Source organism: Mustelus asterias, chromosome 23 (genome assembly GCF_964213995.1).
Source record: "Mustelus asterias chromosome 23, sMusAst1.hap1.1, whole genome shotgun sequence".
NCBI classification, from domain to species: domain Eukaryota; kingdom Metazoa; phylum Chordata; class Chondrichthyes; order Carcharhiniformes; family Triakidae; genus Mustelus; species Mustelus asterias.
In genome coordinates, this window is record NC_135823.1 from 47966681 (window position 1) to 47983439 (window position 16759).

A 16759-nucleotide genomic window follows, 5' to 3' on the forward strand; every position below is an offset into this window, starting at 1 on the left:
TAAACCTTTGCTGTATTCCCTCAATAGCAAGGACATCCTTTCCTCAGATAAGGACACCAAAACTATGCACAATACTCCAGGTGTGGCCTCACCAATGCCCTATACAATTGCAGCAAGATATCCCTATACTCAAATCCTCTGGCTATGAAGGTCAGCATGCCATTTGCCGCCTTTACTGCCTGCTGTACCTGCACGCTTACTTTCAGCAACTGGTGCACAAGGACACCAAAGCTGAGTATCCACCTCTCTCAATTTACACCCATTCAAGTAATAATCTGCCTTCCTATTATTGCTACCAAAGTGGATAATCTGACATTTATCCACATTATACTGTATATGCACACACACTCAACCTGTCCAACTCATGCTGAAGCATCTCTGCATCCTCCTCAAAGCTCACCGACCCACCCAACTTTGTATCATCTGCAAATTTGGAGATAAAACATTCAGTTTCCTCTTTCAAATCATTAATACATAATGTGAACAGTTGGGGTCCAAGCGCAGATCTCTGCAGAGTGATAGAGTAGGCTTGAAAGGCCAAATGGCCTTCTCCTGATCTTATTTCTTATGTTCTTTACCCAGAAGGGTCTGTTGGAACTTTGAAAATGCGAGGTTAAATCCAGCTGTCATGATTCATGTTGGAACAAATGACCTAGGTAGGAGCTGGGAGAGGCCCTGTTAATATAATATCTAGAAATTAGGCTCAAAGTTTAGAAGCTGGGTCTCGAGGGTAATAACCTCTGAGTTGTTGCCTGAATCAAGTGCAGATAAATGTAGGAACAGACAGATCAGCAGAATTGACAAATGGCTAAACGGCTGGTGTGGGAAAGAGGGGTTCCATGTTATGGGACACTTCATTTCTGAGGCAGGAAGGAGCTGTAATGGTAGGATGGACTCCATCTAAATCAGAATGATTCCAACAGAAGGGGTAAATACGAAGGTGACAAAGGCTTTAGAATAAAGAGTGGACGCGGAGAAATCCACAAGAAGCATAAGTAGTCTAAATGTTAATGAAATGGGGCATGGTAAGAATAAATTAAGGGTGGACATGATGACAAGGGAATAAATAGAGATATAAAGAGCCAAAAAAGATGGTTAGACATAAAGTAAGAGGAAGTCATATTAAAAATGAGTTAAAATGTCTGTATAGCAATGAATGGTGTCCGTAATAAAACAAGGTTCTGGAGGCAATTGTGTGGGGGAACCAGATGTGCTGTAGGGATTACTGAGACATGGCTATCGAAAAAATTGGACTGGGAATTATATCATCTTTAGACAAGATACAGTGGGCAAAAGAGGAGACAGAGTAGCACATTTTCCCCGTGTCTGTGTGGGTTTCCTCCGGGTGCTCTGGTTTCCTCCCACAGTCCAAAGATGTGCGGGTTAGGTGGATTGGCCACCAAATTGCCCCTTAGTATCAGCGGGATTAGCTACGGTAAATGCATGGGGTTATGAGGATAGGGCCTGGATGGAGTTGTGGTTGGTGAAACTCGATTGGCTGAATAGCCTCCTTCTGCACTGTAGGATTCTATTATTCTATGAGTGGATTCTACTTATAAGATAACATAGGCAGTAGAAAAAAGGGAAATGGCCAGCAGCAAGACAAAAATAGAATCCTTTTGCATCAAGGTAAAAGGTTTATAAAAGAAAGGATTCATTACATTAATGGATGTGATCTACAGGCCACCTAAAACTGGAATGGAGTTGTAGGGAGAACTCTACAGAAAAATCAGGGAATTGAGTGAAAATTGAGGGGTGGGGAATGAGATGTGACCAAATGGAGGTATAGAAAGTTGAGGTTTTAATAGTATACAGCGACAATGTTTTCTGTGGTAGGGAAAAGCATAACTAGAGGTCATCGATTTAAGATAGTTACCAAGAAATCAAATAGGAAATTCAGAAGAAACTCCTTACCCACAGAAGTGGTGAGAATCTGGAGCTCATTACCATGGAGTGATTGAAAGATTATTATAGTTGCATTTAAGACAGGTATATGAGGGAGAAGGGTATTGAGGGTTATGATGCATTTAGATAAGGAAAACTGGAAAGGAGGTTTGAATGGAGCTTAAGCACCCAGCATGGACTGATTGGGCCAAATGACTTGTATTTGTGACTTATTTCCTGTCATCCTACAATGTGTAAGCTGTTAGTAGAGGCAACAAATATAATTTCTGGTGTTTTGTTACAGCCCAGTCATGAGGGTTACTTCTCCTGCCTTGACATATGGACAATATTCCTGGATTACCTAACGAATAAAATCAAGAGCCGACTTGCTGATCGGGATGAGGTCCTAAACAGGTCAGCTGCTACATCTTAGTATTTGTCCTGCTTCCTCTGTGTCCTAAGTGATTTAGATTGGGACAATTTGCCATTTCTGTCTGCAGGGTCAAGTTGTCGCTCTTGTGTTTGTATGAGAGCTTCCTTCCTCTATTGGGATCTTTATACATCTTTTAAAGTGAGAATACCCAAAGTTACCTTGATTTCCCTTAGCTGAGTATAAAATATAACCCAGTCACAGTTCTTGTGCAGTATTTGTACAATGATGTTTTTACTTGGATCATAACGCTACCATATTAGAATTAGAATTAGCTTGATTTTCTGTAACAACTGCAGTGCTCAATATTAAAACTGGAGTCACTGTATTTCCACTGATTTGAATAATTGAACACTTCAGATCAGAGAAACAAAGGTCAGATAAATGTAATTTCTCAGCCCCACTCTGTAATTTCATCCCTGCAATGATCGTTGATTATGAAGAAAAGTGACAAAAATGTTCAGTTGTTTTAATTCCAGTGCCATGGTTTCCATGTACTTTAGGAAATCATGGCTTAAAACGAGGCCAAAGCTGTATATTTACTTGGATGTAAAACATACTTTGGCACTATTTGAAGAACATGAAGTGGTCACTATGTTCTAACCTAGATTCATCCTATAACCAGTGTCACCAAAGGTTTTTTTTTAGTTATTCATTCTTTTACTGAATGTAGGATCTGGTCTGCCAAATTTGACAACTGAACTTTCATTTGGCTGTAAAACACTCTTGGATGCCTTGAGAACGTGATGCGGCAGTTGTGCTCAGTGCCAGATCATGAAATTACCTGCATTGATAATGTCACTCGTTGCCAGAATAGCTCTTTTGGGAAGAAAGGTGGGAGCTGCATACTTAACTGCGATGATAGTGTTGAAGTTGTTGAATTAAAACATAGAAAGATAGGAGCAGGAGGAGGCCATTTGGCTCTTCGAGCCTGCTCCGCCATTCATTACGATCATGGCTGATCAGCCAACTCAATAGCCTAATCCTAACTGGGAGATCTAGGGATGGTTAGAAGCCTTGAATTGTACCTTGCCATTCATTTTGCAGCAGCAATCAGCTAAAAACAATCAGGATGTGTAACTATATTGCTAGATTGGTAAAGTACAAGTTGTAATATGTCTGACTAAAACCAAGTTCTGGTCATTGAGATGCAAGGGAGCAATGCTTAGAAGATTGACAAGACTGCCCGCCAACATCAGAGGGTTTAGCCAGGAGGGAAAACTCTGGAGACTTGGGCTCTTATCCCTAAGAAGCAGCAACTAAGAGGGAAACTACTAGAGAAACACAATATGGTAAATGGTATGGACCTGAAACAGCTGGAATTCTACCTCAAATTAAATCATGGCAAATTCACATTCAGGCCTGATGTCAGGAATTTGAGTGTCATTGTGTTAATGGTGAAGTTAGAATCTCAAGAAACGCTTTAATAGTTGGGTGCTGTACAGTACTGTGTTTATTGGATCCAGTAAGAAGTTTAACAACACCAGGTTAAAGTCCAACAGGTTTATTTGGTAGCAAAAGCCACACAAGCTTTCGGAACTGCAAGCCCCTTCTTCAGGTGAGTGGGAATTCTGTTCACAAACAGAGCATATAAGGACACAAACTCAATTTACATGAATAATGGTTGGAATGCGAATACTTACAACTAATCAAGTCTTTAAGAAACAAAACAATGTGAGTGGAGAGAGCATCAAGACAGGCTAAAAAGATGTGTATTGTCTCCAGACAAGACAGCCAGTGAAACTCTGTGGGGGTTACAAATAGTGTGCCATGAACCCAATATCCCGGTTGAGGCCGTCCTCGTGTGTGCGGAACTTGGCTATCAGTTTCTGCTCAGCGACTCTGCGCCGTCGTGTGTCGCGAAGGCCGCCTTGGAGAACGCTTACCCGAATATCAGAGGCCGAATGCCTGTGACCGCTGAAGTGCTCCCCAACAGGAAGAGAACAGTCTTGCCTGGTGATTGTCGAGTCTCGACAATCACCAGGCAAGACTGTTCTCTTCCTGTTGGGGAGCACTTCAGCGGTCACGGGCATTCGGCCTCTGATATTCGGGTAAGCATTCTCCAAGGCGGCCTTCGCGACACACGACAGCGCAGAGTCGCTGAGCAGAAACTGATAGCCAAGTTCCGCACACACGAGGACGGCCTCAACCGGGATATTGGGTTCATGTCACACTATTTGTAACTCCCACAGTTGCGTGGACCTGCAGAGTTTCACTGGCTGTCTTGTCTGGAGACAATACACACCTTTTTAGCCTGTCTTGATGCTCTCTCCACTCACATTGTTTTGTTTCTTAAAGACTTGATTAGTTGTAAGTATTCGCATTCCAACCATTATTCATGTAAATTGAGTTTGTGTCCTTATATGCTCTGTTTGTGAACAGAATTCCCACTCACCTGAAGAAGGGGCTTGCAGCTCCGAAAGCTTGTGTGGCTTTTGCTACCAAATAAACCTGTTGGACTTTAACCTGGTGTTGTTAAACTTCTTACTGTGTTTACCCCAGTCCAACGCCGGCATCTCCACTTTATTGGATCCTCCAGGATGATGGGTCAGGTGATCTTCCTCACCCACCTCCTGGAAAGAAAATCTCCTCAGCTGCAGGAGACGATATTTGGAATCACTAACCTACAGAAGTATAACCACCTTTAACCTTTTAATATTTATTTTTTCCAAAGAGGCCTTTTCTTCTGACCTCAGTGGTTGGCATTACGATGATACCACACTTGACATTTTGATCAAAAATGCACTCAAATTTAATGTGAAAAAAATTCCTCTTTACTGCCTTCACGATCTAGGGGCCATCTGAGAAGCCTCCTGGGAAGGCCAGAGCTGAGGATTTGAATGACATTTTTAATATGTTTAAATTTGCAGCAACATTCTTCAGCCTCTGAGGTATATGCCCATTCGACCTTATTTGAACAATGAGATTGTTGAGGCCTATTAAGATTCATGGGGCAGAGCTGCTCGAGTCTGACATCTTTGCTGCATCGTGCCTGCAATAGGGCGGGAACGATTCTCCCATCCCGCAACCCTGCTAGCATCTCCCAGCATTGGATTTCTGGCGGCATCACATCTGTGCCGATAATCGCCGCGTATACTATGCAAACGTTAATTTCAGTGTAATTTCAATGCAATTAGCGGGCCCGGTACGGAAGTCTCCTGGCGCTGACAGATCGCCATATGCAGTGGCCGTTCAGCGTGCCGATTTCAGCCTCTCCAACAGGGATAGGCCCTGCCCATTGATTTTTAATGGAAGTACATGCTAGTGACCTCTGCAGTGCACAGCGTAGGAGATTCTTCTCTGAACTCCCACTGAAAAAACCAGTGTGAATTACTCCAGTTTTCATGCAAATTTGACACTTAGAATTTCTTTGGGAGAATTTCGGACATGAAGATAAGTCTAGCCTGTGTGAGTCTGTTTCTTCAGCTAAGTTCTTGGATGTAGGTAATTTTATTATATACTTGCATGATTGAGCTGGGATATGTCTGCTTTCTCCCGGGTCATCTTTAGTGGACGTTACCATACCATAGTGCCAAAATGCCTGTTTATCCTGAAGCTTAAATTTCTATGAAGGATGTTGGCATCTGTTGCGAACAGATGGGCATCATTTGGAGGGCGTGCGAGGGCACTCATTTTTCTTTTTTTCCCCCCCGGGTACTACAAGATGGACTTGCTCACTTACCTACACACACTAATTTCTCATTGGCAGAACTGTTTAACATATTTATATTGAGTGGTTATTCTGATTTCTTCAGCTCTCTTATCCACGATTAAGATTCTGATCATCATCTTCAACAGTCATTCACTAATGAGTATAATTGTCCACCTAAGAAACTCCATGATATTGATCGTGCGTTCTGTGGGTCGTTACGTGGCTGATAGTCCGATCCTAGAGCTACATCTTTGACTGCACACTTGGCAGACGTTTTTGGGTGGCAGGTTTGGTCCTTGGACTCTCAATTGCTGGTTTTGTTTATTCAGGTACCTTTTCCAGGCCCCTCTTGCTGTCGGGTGTCCTCGAAGAATTGTGTTCCTCCAAGTAGGCCACAAGCCTGCATATCTTTGGACTGTGGGAGGAAACCCACGCAGACACAGGGAGAATGTGCAAACTCCACACAGACAGTGACCGAGGCCGGAATTGAACCCAGGTCCCTGGAGCTGTGAGGCAGCAGTGCTAACCGTTGTGCCACCGTTTCTTGAAGAACAATAACCAAAGCTACAATTTGATATTTAGAATAATCATCCAACAGGGCAGTCAGATTTGGTCTACTGTCCTGCTTAATATGTATGCGCAAAATGTACCCAGAGAGTCATTTGAAAGGGCTAGTCAATCTTGTAGTTCATTACTGCTGCATCTGGATCTTGATCACCTGAGGCAACCTTTAAACTACCACAAGCAAAATAGTGTTGGTCTTAGAATCTGAAATAAGAACCAGGAAATTGGGAAGGCACGTGACCTTTCATCAGATAAAAGGTAATTGACAATTCTGTTCCTCTATCTGTTGATGCTGCCCGACCCGTTGAGTGTCTTTGTTACTGGGTTGTTTCTAGTGTCAGCAGAGCTAACAAAGAACTTGATAAATTTACAGTTGGAGGTTCACAAACTGTGAACAGGAGTTTCAGCCGTTGCCTTTGCACCAGCTCCTTGAGTTTGCCCTAGCCGTTAGGTGGCTGAACTGTTGAATGTTCAAACAACAAGTGATGTATTGGTGTCTAACAACTGCACCCCCCTGCCCCAACCAAGAAGCTGTTTGACAATCAATTTTGGAAATATGGAATGCAGTCAAATTGCCCCAATTTATACTACTGCCTGAAATGACTCATTAGTATAAAGGTGGAAAGCATAGTTTCATAGATTGTTACCAAGATAGTTTACTGCCTTCGACACAACAGGAAGCATGTTTCTATACAAGACCACACCATGACTCTGCAAAATGGGAAGTTTTCTCTTGTATGTAGAAAACTGAAAATCGCGTTGTTGCCTGTCTTGGACTGCTTGTAAAAGTAAACTCCAGAATATGAGGGTTGAGTATTGTGCCTGTTTGATGTAGTGAGCAAATTAATTGTTCTTCTGTAACTTGATGTAAGAATGTTAAAAGTAAGAGGGGACTCAAGCCAACATTACTTCCTCTCGCAGCCACATTCTGCTAATCTGTAAACATCAGAGCTGCAAGTTGTTGCCTTATAGAAACATAGAAAATAGAAGCAGGAGTAGGCCATTTGGCCCTTCGAGCCTGCTCCGCCATTCATCTTGATCATGATTGATCATCGAATTCACTATCCTAATCAACCCCCCCCCCCCCCCCCCCATATCCCTTGATCCCTTTAGCCCCAGGAGCTATATCATAGAAATCATAGAAACCCTACAGTACAGAAAGAGGCCATCCCACCCAGGCCCTACCCCCATATCCCTACATATTTACCCACTAATCCCTCTAACCTACACATCTCAGGACACTAAGGGGCAATTTAAGCATGGCCAATCAACCTAACCCACACATCTTTGGAATGTGGGAGGAAACCGGAGCACCCGGAGGAAACCCACGCAGACACGAGAATGTGCAAACTCCACACAGACAGTGACCTAAGCCGCGAATCGAACCCAGGTCCCTGGAGCTGTGAAGCAGCAGTGCTTACCACTGTGCTACCGTGCCGCTAATGTTTTCTTGAAATCACACAACGTTTTGGCCTCAACTACTTTCTGTGGTAGTGAATTCCACACATTCACCACCCTCTAGGTGAAGAAATGTCTCCCCTCAGTTCTAAAAGATTTACCCCTTATCCTCAAACTATGACCCCCTTGTTCTGGATTAGTGCGCATTCCACAGCTGCTTGTTGCACCTATATTGGGGAACATGAATTTTTGTGACATATAGCTACTCTTTTATTGGAGTAGTAGGCTTGATTAATGCAAATCACTGGAAGTTTGTCAAGTGGGGATACATACAAACATACGAATTAGGAGCCCAAGTAGGCCACTCATAGAGAGCTTTGTGCTGCCATTCAATAAGATCATAGCTCTTTAACCTCAACTCCACATTCCTGCCTACCCTAATAACTTTTCAACCTCTTGTTTATCAAGGATCTGTCTACCTCTGTCTTTTAAAATAAATCAAAGATTCTGCTTCTACTGCCCTTTGAGTCAGAGTGTTCCAAAGACACAGGATCCTCTGAGGGGAAAAGATTTCTCCTCATCTGTCTTTAATGGGTGGCTCTCATTTTTAAACAGTGATCCCTGGTTCTAGATTCTCCCACAAGAGGAAATAACTTTTCCATATCCACCCTGTTAAGTCCCCTTGGGTTCTAGTGTTTCAAACAAGTTGCCCCTTATTCTTCCAAATCCCAAGGCTAACCTGTCCTCATAAGGCAACCTGCCCATTCCATCTATTTTTCTAGTGAAGCCCCTCTGAACTGCTTCCAACAGAATGCCCAATACTCCAAATATGCTCTTACCAATGACCTGTATAACTGAAGCATAACGTCCCTACTTCTGTATTGAATTCCACTCTCAATCAACAATGATATTCTATTTGCTTTCCTAATTACATGCTGTACCTACATACTAACCTTTTGCAATTCATGCACTGGGACACTCAGATCCTTTTGCACCTCAGAACTCTACAATCTCTCACCACTTATATAATCTGCTTTTTTACCCTGTAATGGACTAGCGTCCCATCCTGGAGTGCATCCTGCCTAGCACCCAGCGAGTGTCAGGATAGGTTCCGATCTCCCACGACCCTGAATTGGAGAACCAGTAAAGCGAAAGTGAAGTGACTTCTTATTCTTCCTGGCAAAATGGACAATTTCACTTTTTCTCACATTATGTTTCATTTGCCAGATTTTTGCCAATCACTTAACCTATCTATAGGTTATTTGCTATCTATAACCTACCCTTTGTAGCCTCATTGTGTCCTCTTTACAACTTACTATCTTCTTGCCATTAACAAATTTATCAACCGTACCTTTGGTCCCTTCATCCAAGTCATTTATATAAATTGTAAAAAGTTGAGACCCCCAGCACTAATCCCTTTGGTGAACCATTCATTACATCTTGCTAACCAAAAAATGACCCATTTATGCCTACTCTCTATTTCCTATTAGCTAGCCAATCATCTATGCATGCCAATATGCTTGTGTTGTCCCTTACACTTTGAACTTTTATTTGCTACATTAACCTTTGTGGCACCTTATCAAATGTCTTCTAGAAATCTCAGTGCATCCACTGGCTCCCCTTTATTCAAAGAATTTCCTTTTCACAAAACCATGTTGACTCTGCCTGATTGCCTTGAATTTTTCTTAGTAGCCTTCTATAATGTTTTTAATAGCTTCTAACATTTTTTCTATGACAGATGTTAGGCTAACTAGCCTGTAGTTTTCTCCTCCTCTGTCTTTTTGAATAAAGGAGTTATATTTATTACTTTACAATCTAATGAAGCCTTCTCAGAGTCTAGGAAATTTTGGAAAATTAAAACCATCATATCAACTATCTCACTAGCCATTCATTTTAAAATCCTAGAATGAAGTCCATGAGAATGCAGTGACTTAACAACTTTGCTCAGTTCCACTTATTGTAATTTTCTTGAGTTTCTCTCTCCCTTCTACTTCCTGATTTACAGCTATTTCTGGATGTTGCTTGTATCCTCCATAGTAAAGACGGACACACAATACCTGTTTAATTCTTCAGCTTTATTGTCCATTAATTTCCTGCACTCGCTTTCTATAGGACCAATGCTCACTTAAACTTTTTGTTAAATATCTACAGAAACTCTTTACTATCAGTCTTTATATTTCTAGCTAGCTTTCTCTCATACTCTCATTCTTTCCTCCTTATTAATCTTTTAGTCATTCTTTGCTGTTTTTTATATTCTGTCCATTATTCTGACCTGCCACCTATCTTTGCGCAATTATATGCTTTTGCTTTAAGTTTGGTACGCTACTCATAGAGGAATCCTGGACAGAAAAAGACTCTTTGGCCCATCACGTCTGCGCTGGTCAAAGACAAACCACCTAACTATTTTAATCCCATTTTCCAGCACTTGGCCCATTGCCTTGTATGCCTTGGGCATTTTTAAATACTTCTTAAATGTTATGAGGGTCTCTGCTCCTCCACCCTTTCAGGCAATGAATTCCAGACTCTTACCACCCTTTGAGTGAAAAGGCTTTCCCTCTAAATCTCCTGCTCATTAAATCATTGATCCCTCCAACAAGGGGAGAGGTTTCTTCCTGTCTATCTATGCCCCTCATTTTATACATTTCAATCATGTACCCTCAGTTTCCTCTGATCCAAGGAAACCAACCCCAGTCTATTCAATCTCTCTTCGTAGCTAAAAGTCTCCAGTCCAGGCAATCCTGGTTTATCCCCTCTACACCCTTTTCTATGCTATCACATTCCTCCTATAATGTAGAGTCCAAAATTGCACACAATACTCTTCAACTTTTTTTAGCTAACCATGGATGGTGGCTCCTCTGCTTGGAAATTTTCTTTTTAGTTGGAGGACATCTATTTTGTGTGTTCTGAAATATCCTGAGATGTCTGCCACTGCATCTCTATTGACCTATCCCTTAACCTAATTTGCCAGTTCACTTTAGCTCTGTTTTCATGTCCTCATAATTGCCCTTATTTAAGTTTAAAATACTAATCATTGATCCACTCCTCTGTCCCTCAGACTGTCCCCCAAATGTTAAATTTAATCATATTATTATCGCTGATACTGATGGGTGCCTTCACCATGAGATCATTAATTAATCCTGTCTCGTTGCACAATACCAGGTCTGCTTTTTGGTTGGCAGCAGAAAATGCTGTTCTAAGAAACTATTCCAAAAACATTTTATGAATTCTTCAGCTAGGCTAGCTTTGCCCATCTGATTTTTCTAGTTTATATATAGATCAACGCTCCCCATAATTATCACCATACTTTTCTGACAAGCTTTCATTCATTTTTTCCTGGTACTCCGTTCTACGATGTGGTTACTGTTGGGGTGTCTGTGCACCACTCCCACAAGGGACATCTTGTCTTTATAATTTCTCATCTTTACCCAAACTGCTCTACATCCTGGTTTCCTGGATATAAAAGCAGGGATGTCTTGATGCACCTGTACAGGGCATTGGTGAGGCCGCAGCTGGAATACTGTGTGCAGTATTGGTCCCCTTATATGAGGAAGGATATATTGGCATTGGAGGGAGTGCAGAGAAGGTTCACCAGGTTGATACCGGAGATGAGGGGTTTGGATTATGAGGAGAGGCTGAGGAGATTGGGTTTGTACTCGTTGGAGTTTAGAAGGATGAGGGGGGATCTTATGGAGACTTATAAGATAATGCGGGGGCTGGATAGGGTGGAGGCGGAGAGATTCTTTCCACTTAGTAAGGAAGTTAAAACTAGAGGACACAGCCTCAAAATAAAGGGGGGTCGGTTTAAGACAGAGTTGAGGAGGAACTTCTTCTCCCAGAGGGTGGTGAATCTCTGGAATTCTCTGCCCACTGAGGTGGTGGAGGCTACCTCGCTGAATATGTTTAAAGCGCGGATGGATGGATTCCTGATCGGTAAGGGAATTAAGGGTTATGGGGATCAGGCGGGTAAGTGGTACTGATCCACGTCAGATCAGCCATGATCTTATTGAATGGCGGGGCAGGCTCGAGGGGCTAGATGGCCTACTCCTGCTCCTATTTCTTATGTTCTTATGTTCCTGACCTTAAGTCTCTGTTGTGCTGCTGCCATCATTAATTATGGCACGGCACGATAGCACAGTGGTTAGCACTGCTGCTTCACAGCTCCAGGGTCCCGGGTTCGGTTCCCGGCTCGGGTCACTGTCTGTGTGGAGTTTGCACATTCTCCTCGTGTCTGCGTGGGTTTCCTCCGGGTGCTCCGGTTTCCTCCCACAGTCCAAAGATGTGCGGGTTAGGTTGATTGGCCAGATTAAAAATTGCCCCTTAGAGTCCTGAGTTGCGCAGGTTAGAGGGATTAGTGGGTAAATATGTGGGGGCAGGGCGTGGGTGGGATTGTGGTCGGTGCAGACTCGATGGGCCGAATGGCCTCCTTCTGCACTGTAGGGTTTCTATGAATCACCCCTCCACCTTTTCCTAGCTTCCTGTCCTCAAGTATTATTTACCCTTCAATACTCAGTTCGCCTTATCTGCTGACTTATTCTTATGTCCCTTCTTGTCACAGTCTATCATTTCCCGCATTAATATCTTTCTCCCTTGCCTTGTCTCTGATTTAACACATCTGCCAACTTTTGATCCCTTGCCCTCACTATTTAGTTTTAAACCTCTATTTCCCTAGTTATGCAGCTCACTAGAACACAAGTCCCATCACAGTTCAGGTGTAGACTGTTACAACGGCACAGCCTCCATTTTCCCCAGTTTTAGTGCCTATGCCTCACAAACTGGAACCCACTCTTCTACATCAGTCTTTGAGCCACGCATTCATCTCTCCAAATTTATTTACCCCTAATAATCCAGAGATCGTTACATTTGAGATTCTGCTTTTAATTTCATTGAATCCCTACAGCGCAGAAGAGGCCATTTGGCCCATCGAATCTGCACTGACTGACAGAGCATCTTACCCAGGCCCTCTCCCCAGCCCTATCCCTATAACCCCACACATTTCCCATGGCCAATCCACCTTACCTGCACACCTTTGGACTGTGGGAGGAAACTGGAGCACTTGGCGGAAACCCACGGGGTGAATGTGCAAATTCCCCACACACAATCACCCAAGGCTGGAATCAAACCCGGGTCCCTGGAGCTGTGAGGCAGCAGTGCTCACCACTGTGCCACACAATTTAGTACCTAGCTCCTCACGTTCTCTAGGCAGAATCTCCTTAGTATTGTCATTGGTAACCAGGTGGACCATGACCACTGGATTCTCCCCCTTCCACTAAAGTTCCTCTAGCCCAGAGCAGATGTTGTGACCAGGCAGGCAACACTGCCTTCTGGACTCGTGCTGTCAATTGCAGAGAACAATATCTATCCCCCTACTATGTTGTCTTCTATCACTACCTCACTTCTCTTCACTCCTTCCCCCCACCCCACTTCACCATGGTGCCATGGCAAACACTTTGTTCTTGTTGCACAAAGTCAGGGGCTGTAGCTCCTCCATCACTACATGCTGGTTCCCCTTACCTGCCTGACTTGCAGTCAACATTCTCCTGTCTCTGATCAGTGACCAACTCTGAAGTTCTGCCTAACAGGAAGGGAGTGACTGGCTCCTGGAGCAAAGAGCAACTTCCCCGTGCCTTACCAGCTCCATATCTCAAAGCCACAGTAGCCTAAGCTGCAGACACTTTCTGCAATATGACTGTCTGGGATTGCAGTGTATTTCACAGATTTCCAAATGCTGCAGTCATAGAATGCCACCAGCCCTGCAAATTCTGTCCAACCTTAGAGTTATAGAGGTTTACAGCATGGAAACAAGCTCTTCAGCCCAACTTGCCCATGCCACCCAGTTTTTCCACTAAGCTAGTCCCAATTGTCCGCATTTGGCCCGTATCCCTCTATATCAATCTTACCCATGCAACTGTCTAAATGCTTTTTAAAAGACAAAACTTTTATTTAATTAATTAATAATTTACACGGATAAAAGTAACAGAAAGTTGCATTTACATAGCATGGAGAAGAAGTAAACTCACCAATGACGGGGGGACTGAAAAAAAAGTAGCAAAAGAAGTACCGTTTATTCCGTGTACCAGATTCCCATCTGAACTAAATTGTGAACTCCTCACTCAATCTACATCTCACTCCATGTACTCTGGTGTTCATGTACTCCTTTCTGCCTGAAGTAACTGGACTCGACTCTTTAATGCTACCAAACTGACTCATGCTGTTAATAATAAAATACACAATCTCCATATCTAAGCCATTACAATTTGTTTAGCTTCATTGCTGCTGTCCCATTGTAGGAGAGGGTAAATGGCTTAGAGGCCTTTCATTATGGAACTCAAGTACTGTAAACCATTGGTTAATCCTCCCCTGCCCGTTCAGTCGTATAATCTTGTTCTATGACAGCTTTCAGGTATTTTGTTCCTGACATCTCAATCAATTGCCTCCTATACTAGTGGGGAATGCTCAATAACCATTTGAGCAATTGCCCAAAGCGGTGTAACTCCATTGTTGATGAGGGGAAAATGACATTCCGCCCAATAAGCCTTGTCTGTCTTGATGGAACCCAACTCACAAAATTGTTCCCTCACTCAATCACTCGAACAGTGTCTCTCTATCTAATATCGAGACCTGGCCAAGTGAATGTCAGAAAAGTTGAGACCCTTCATTTTTGACCCCTCTCAGCACCTCAATTCTCTTCCATTCATCTTGGTAGTTGCCATTTTGCACTGAATCAGGACTTGTAAAATCTTGGTGCACAGCTTGATCCTGAGCTCCATTACCAAGGCTGCTTTCCACTTCAACCCTACCCATCTCGACTGTGATCTTCCTCATTATGCTGCTGAAATTTCTGTCCATGCTACTTCATTTTCACTGGCACCACACCTTGCCGTGAATATCTCCTGTTTCTTTGTGTCCCTCATTTCTGCATTTTCTGAGAATGGCTTTAATCTCCATGAATGAATCTATTTGTGCCTACCCTTTACACTTTCTACATATGCAACACATGGCTGGAAACAGCATTACTTATTTATGTCATTATTTTACTGTAATATTTGTGTGTTCTTGCCTTGGTCTCCCTTTCTGACTCACTAAGCGTTTCTTCTTACATGGGATTTGGGCGTCGCTGGCTGAGCCAGCATTTATTGCCCATCCCGAATTGCCATTGGACTGAGTGACATGCTAGGCTGTTTCAGAGGGCATTTAAGAGTCAATCATATTATTGTGGATCTGGAGGCCAGACCAGGTAAGGATGGCAGATTTCCTTCCATAAAGGCCATAAGTGAACCAGATAGGTTCCACAATTGACAATGGTTCCGTAGTCATTGTTTTAACTCCAGGTTTTATTGAATTCAAATTTCACCACCTTGGTGGGATTCAAACCCGGGTCCCCAAAGCATTATACTGGGATTCTTGATTCCTAGTCTAGTGAAAATACTACTACACTATCACCTAAGGCAGCACAGTGGTTAGCACTGCTGCCTCTCGGCACCAGGGACCCAGGTTCGATTCCGGCTTGGGTCACTGTCTGTTTGGAGTTGGCACGTTCTCCCGTGTCTGCATGGGTTTCCTCAGCGTGCTCCGGTTTCCTCCCACTGTCTGAAAGACGTGCTGGTTAGGTGCATTGGCCGTACTAAATTCTGTGTACCCGAACAGGTGCCAGTGTGGGGTGACGAGGGGATTTTCACAGTAACTTCATTGCCATGAAACAGTGTAAGCCTACTTGTGACACTAATAAATAAACTTAAAAACCCACCCAATCACATTCTAGCAAACAACAATTTTCCAAGTTACAGCTACTGTTACAATTTCCCACCCATTCTACTCCATATTCCTGCAAGTAACACTTTTACGTAATCATATTCCAACTGCTAAAGAGGAAGGAGGCATTTGTAAGGTTTAGGAAACTGAAGACAGACACAGCCTTCAGAGTATAAAGAAGCAGGAAAGAACTTAAACAAGGAGTTAGGAGGGCTAAAAGGGAGCATGAAATGTCCTTGGCAAACAGGATTAAGGAAAATCCCAAGGCGTTTTATTTATATATATTTATATGGAGCAAGTGGTTGGCTAGGGAAAAAGTAGGTCCACTCAAGGACAAAGAAAGGAATTTATGTGTGGAGCCGGAAGAAGTGGGTGAGGTCTTTAACGAATTCTTTGCATCGGTATTCACAAAGGAGAAGGACATGGTGAGTCTCGCGAGGGGTATGTTGATATTCTAGGGCATGTCGATATTTTTTTTTAAAGTTGTGAATATTGAGTACCGTTCTGGTCGCCACTGCCAGCTGTAGAGACTTTGGAGAGGCTACCGAAAAGGTTTATCAGGATGTTGCCTGGCTTGGAGGGTATTAGCTATGAGGAGAGATGGCACAAACTTGGTTTCTTTTCATTTGAAAGTTAGAGGCTAAGGGGTTACCTGATAGAAGTTTACAAAGTTGAGAAGAATGCATAGAATGGATAGTTGGAGTATTTTTCCCAGGGTAGAAACGTCAATTACTAGGGGACACAGGTTTAAGGTAAAAGGGGAAATGTTTAGAGATGTGAGAGGCAATTTTTTTACTCAGTGGGTGGTAAGTGCCTGGAATGTGCTGCCAGAGGAGGTGGTAGAAGCAGATACAATAGCAATGTTTAAGAGGCACCTTGACAGATACATGAATTATCAGGGAAGAGTGGGACATAGACTGCATAGAGGCAAAAGGTCTTCAGTTTAGAAAGGCATTGTGTGTCAGTGCAGGCTTGGTGGGCCTAAGGGCCTGTTCCTGGGCTGTACTGTTTGTTTTTTTTTTGCTTCACAGAAAGACTCTGAGTACGGTAGAGGATCAGAAGGACCTTGGGGTCCGGGTCCG

The 16759-nt window shown here is 43.1% G+C and overlaps 1 protein-coding gene across 5 annotated transcripts in view; it reads left to right on the forward strand.

Moving 5' to 3' along the window:
* xpo6 (exportin 6) overlaps positions 1 to 16759 on the forward strand; it is a 110646-nt gene that overhangs the window by 64448 nt on the left and 29439 nt on the right. For all 5 annotated transcript variants that reach the window (XM_078240459.1, XM_078240461.1, XM_078240462.1 and 2 more), the window contains one exon: positions 2189 to 2298. In XM_078240459.1, coding sequence (XP_078096585.1) covers positions 2189 to 2298 — 110 coding nt within the window. The remainder of the gene's footprint in view (positions 1 to 2188; positions 2299 to 16759) is intronic.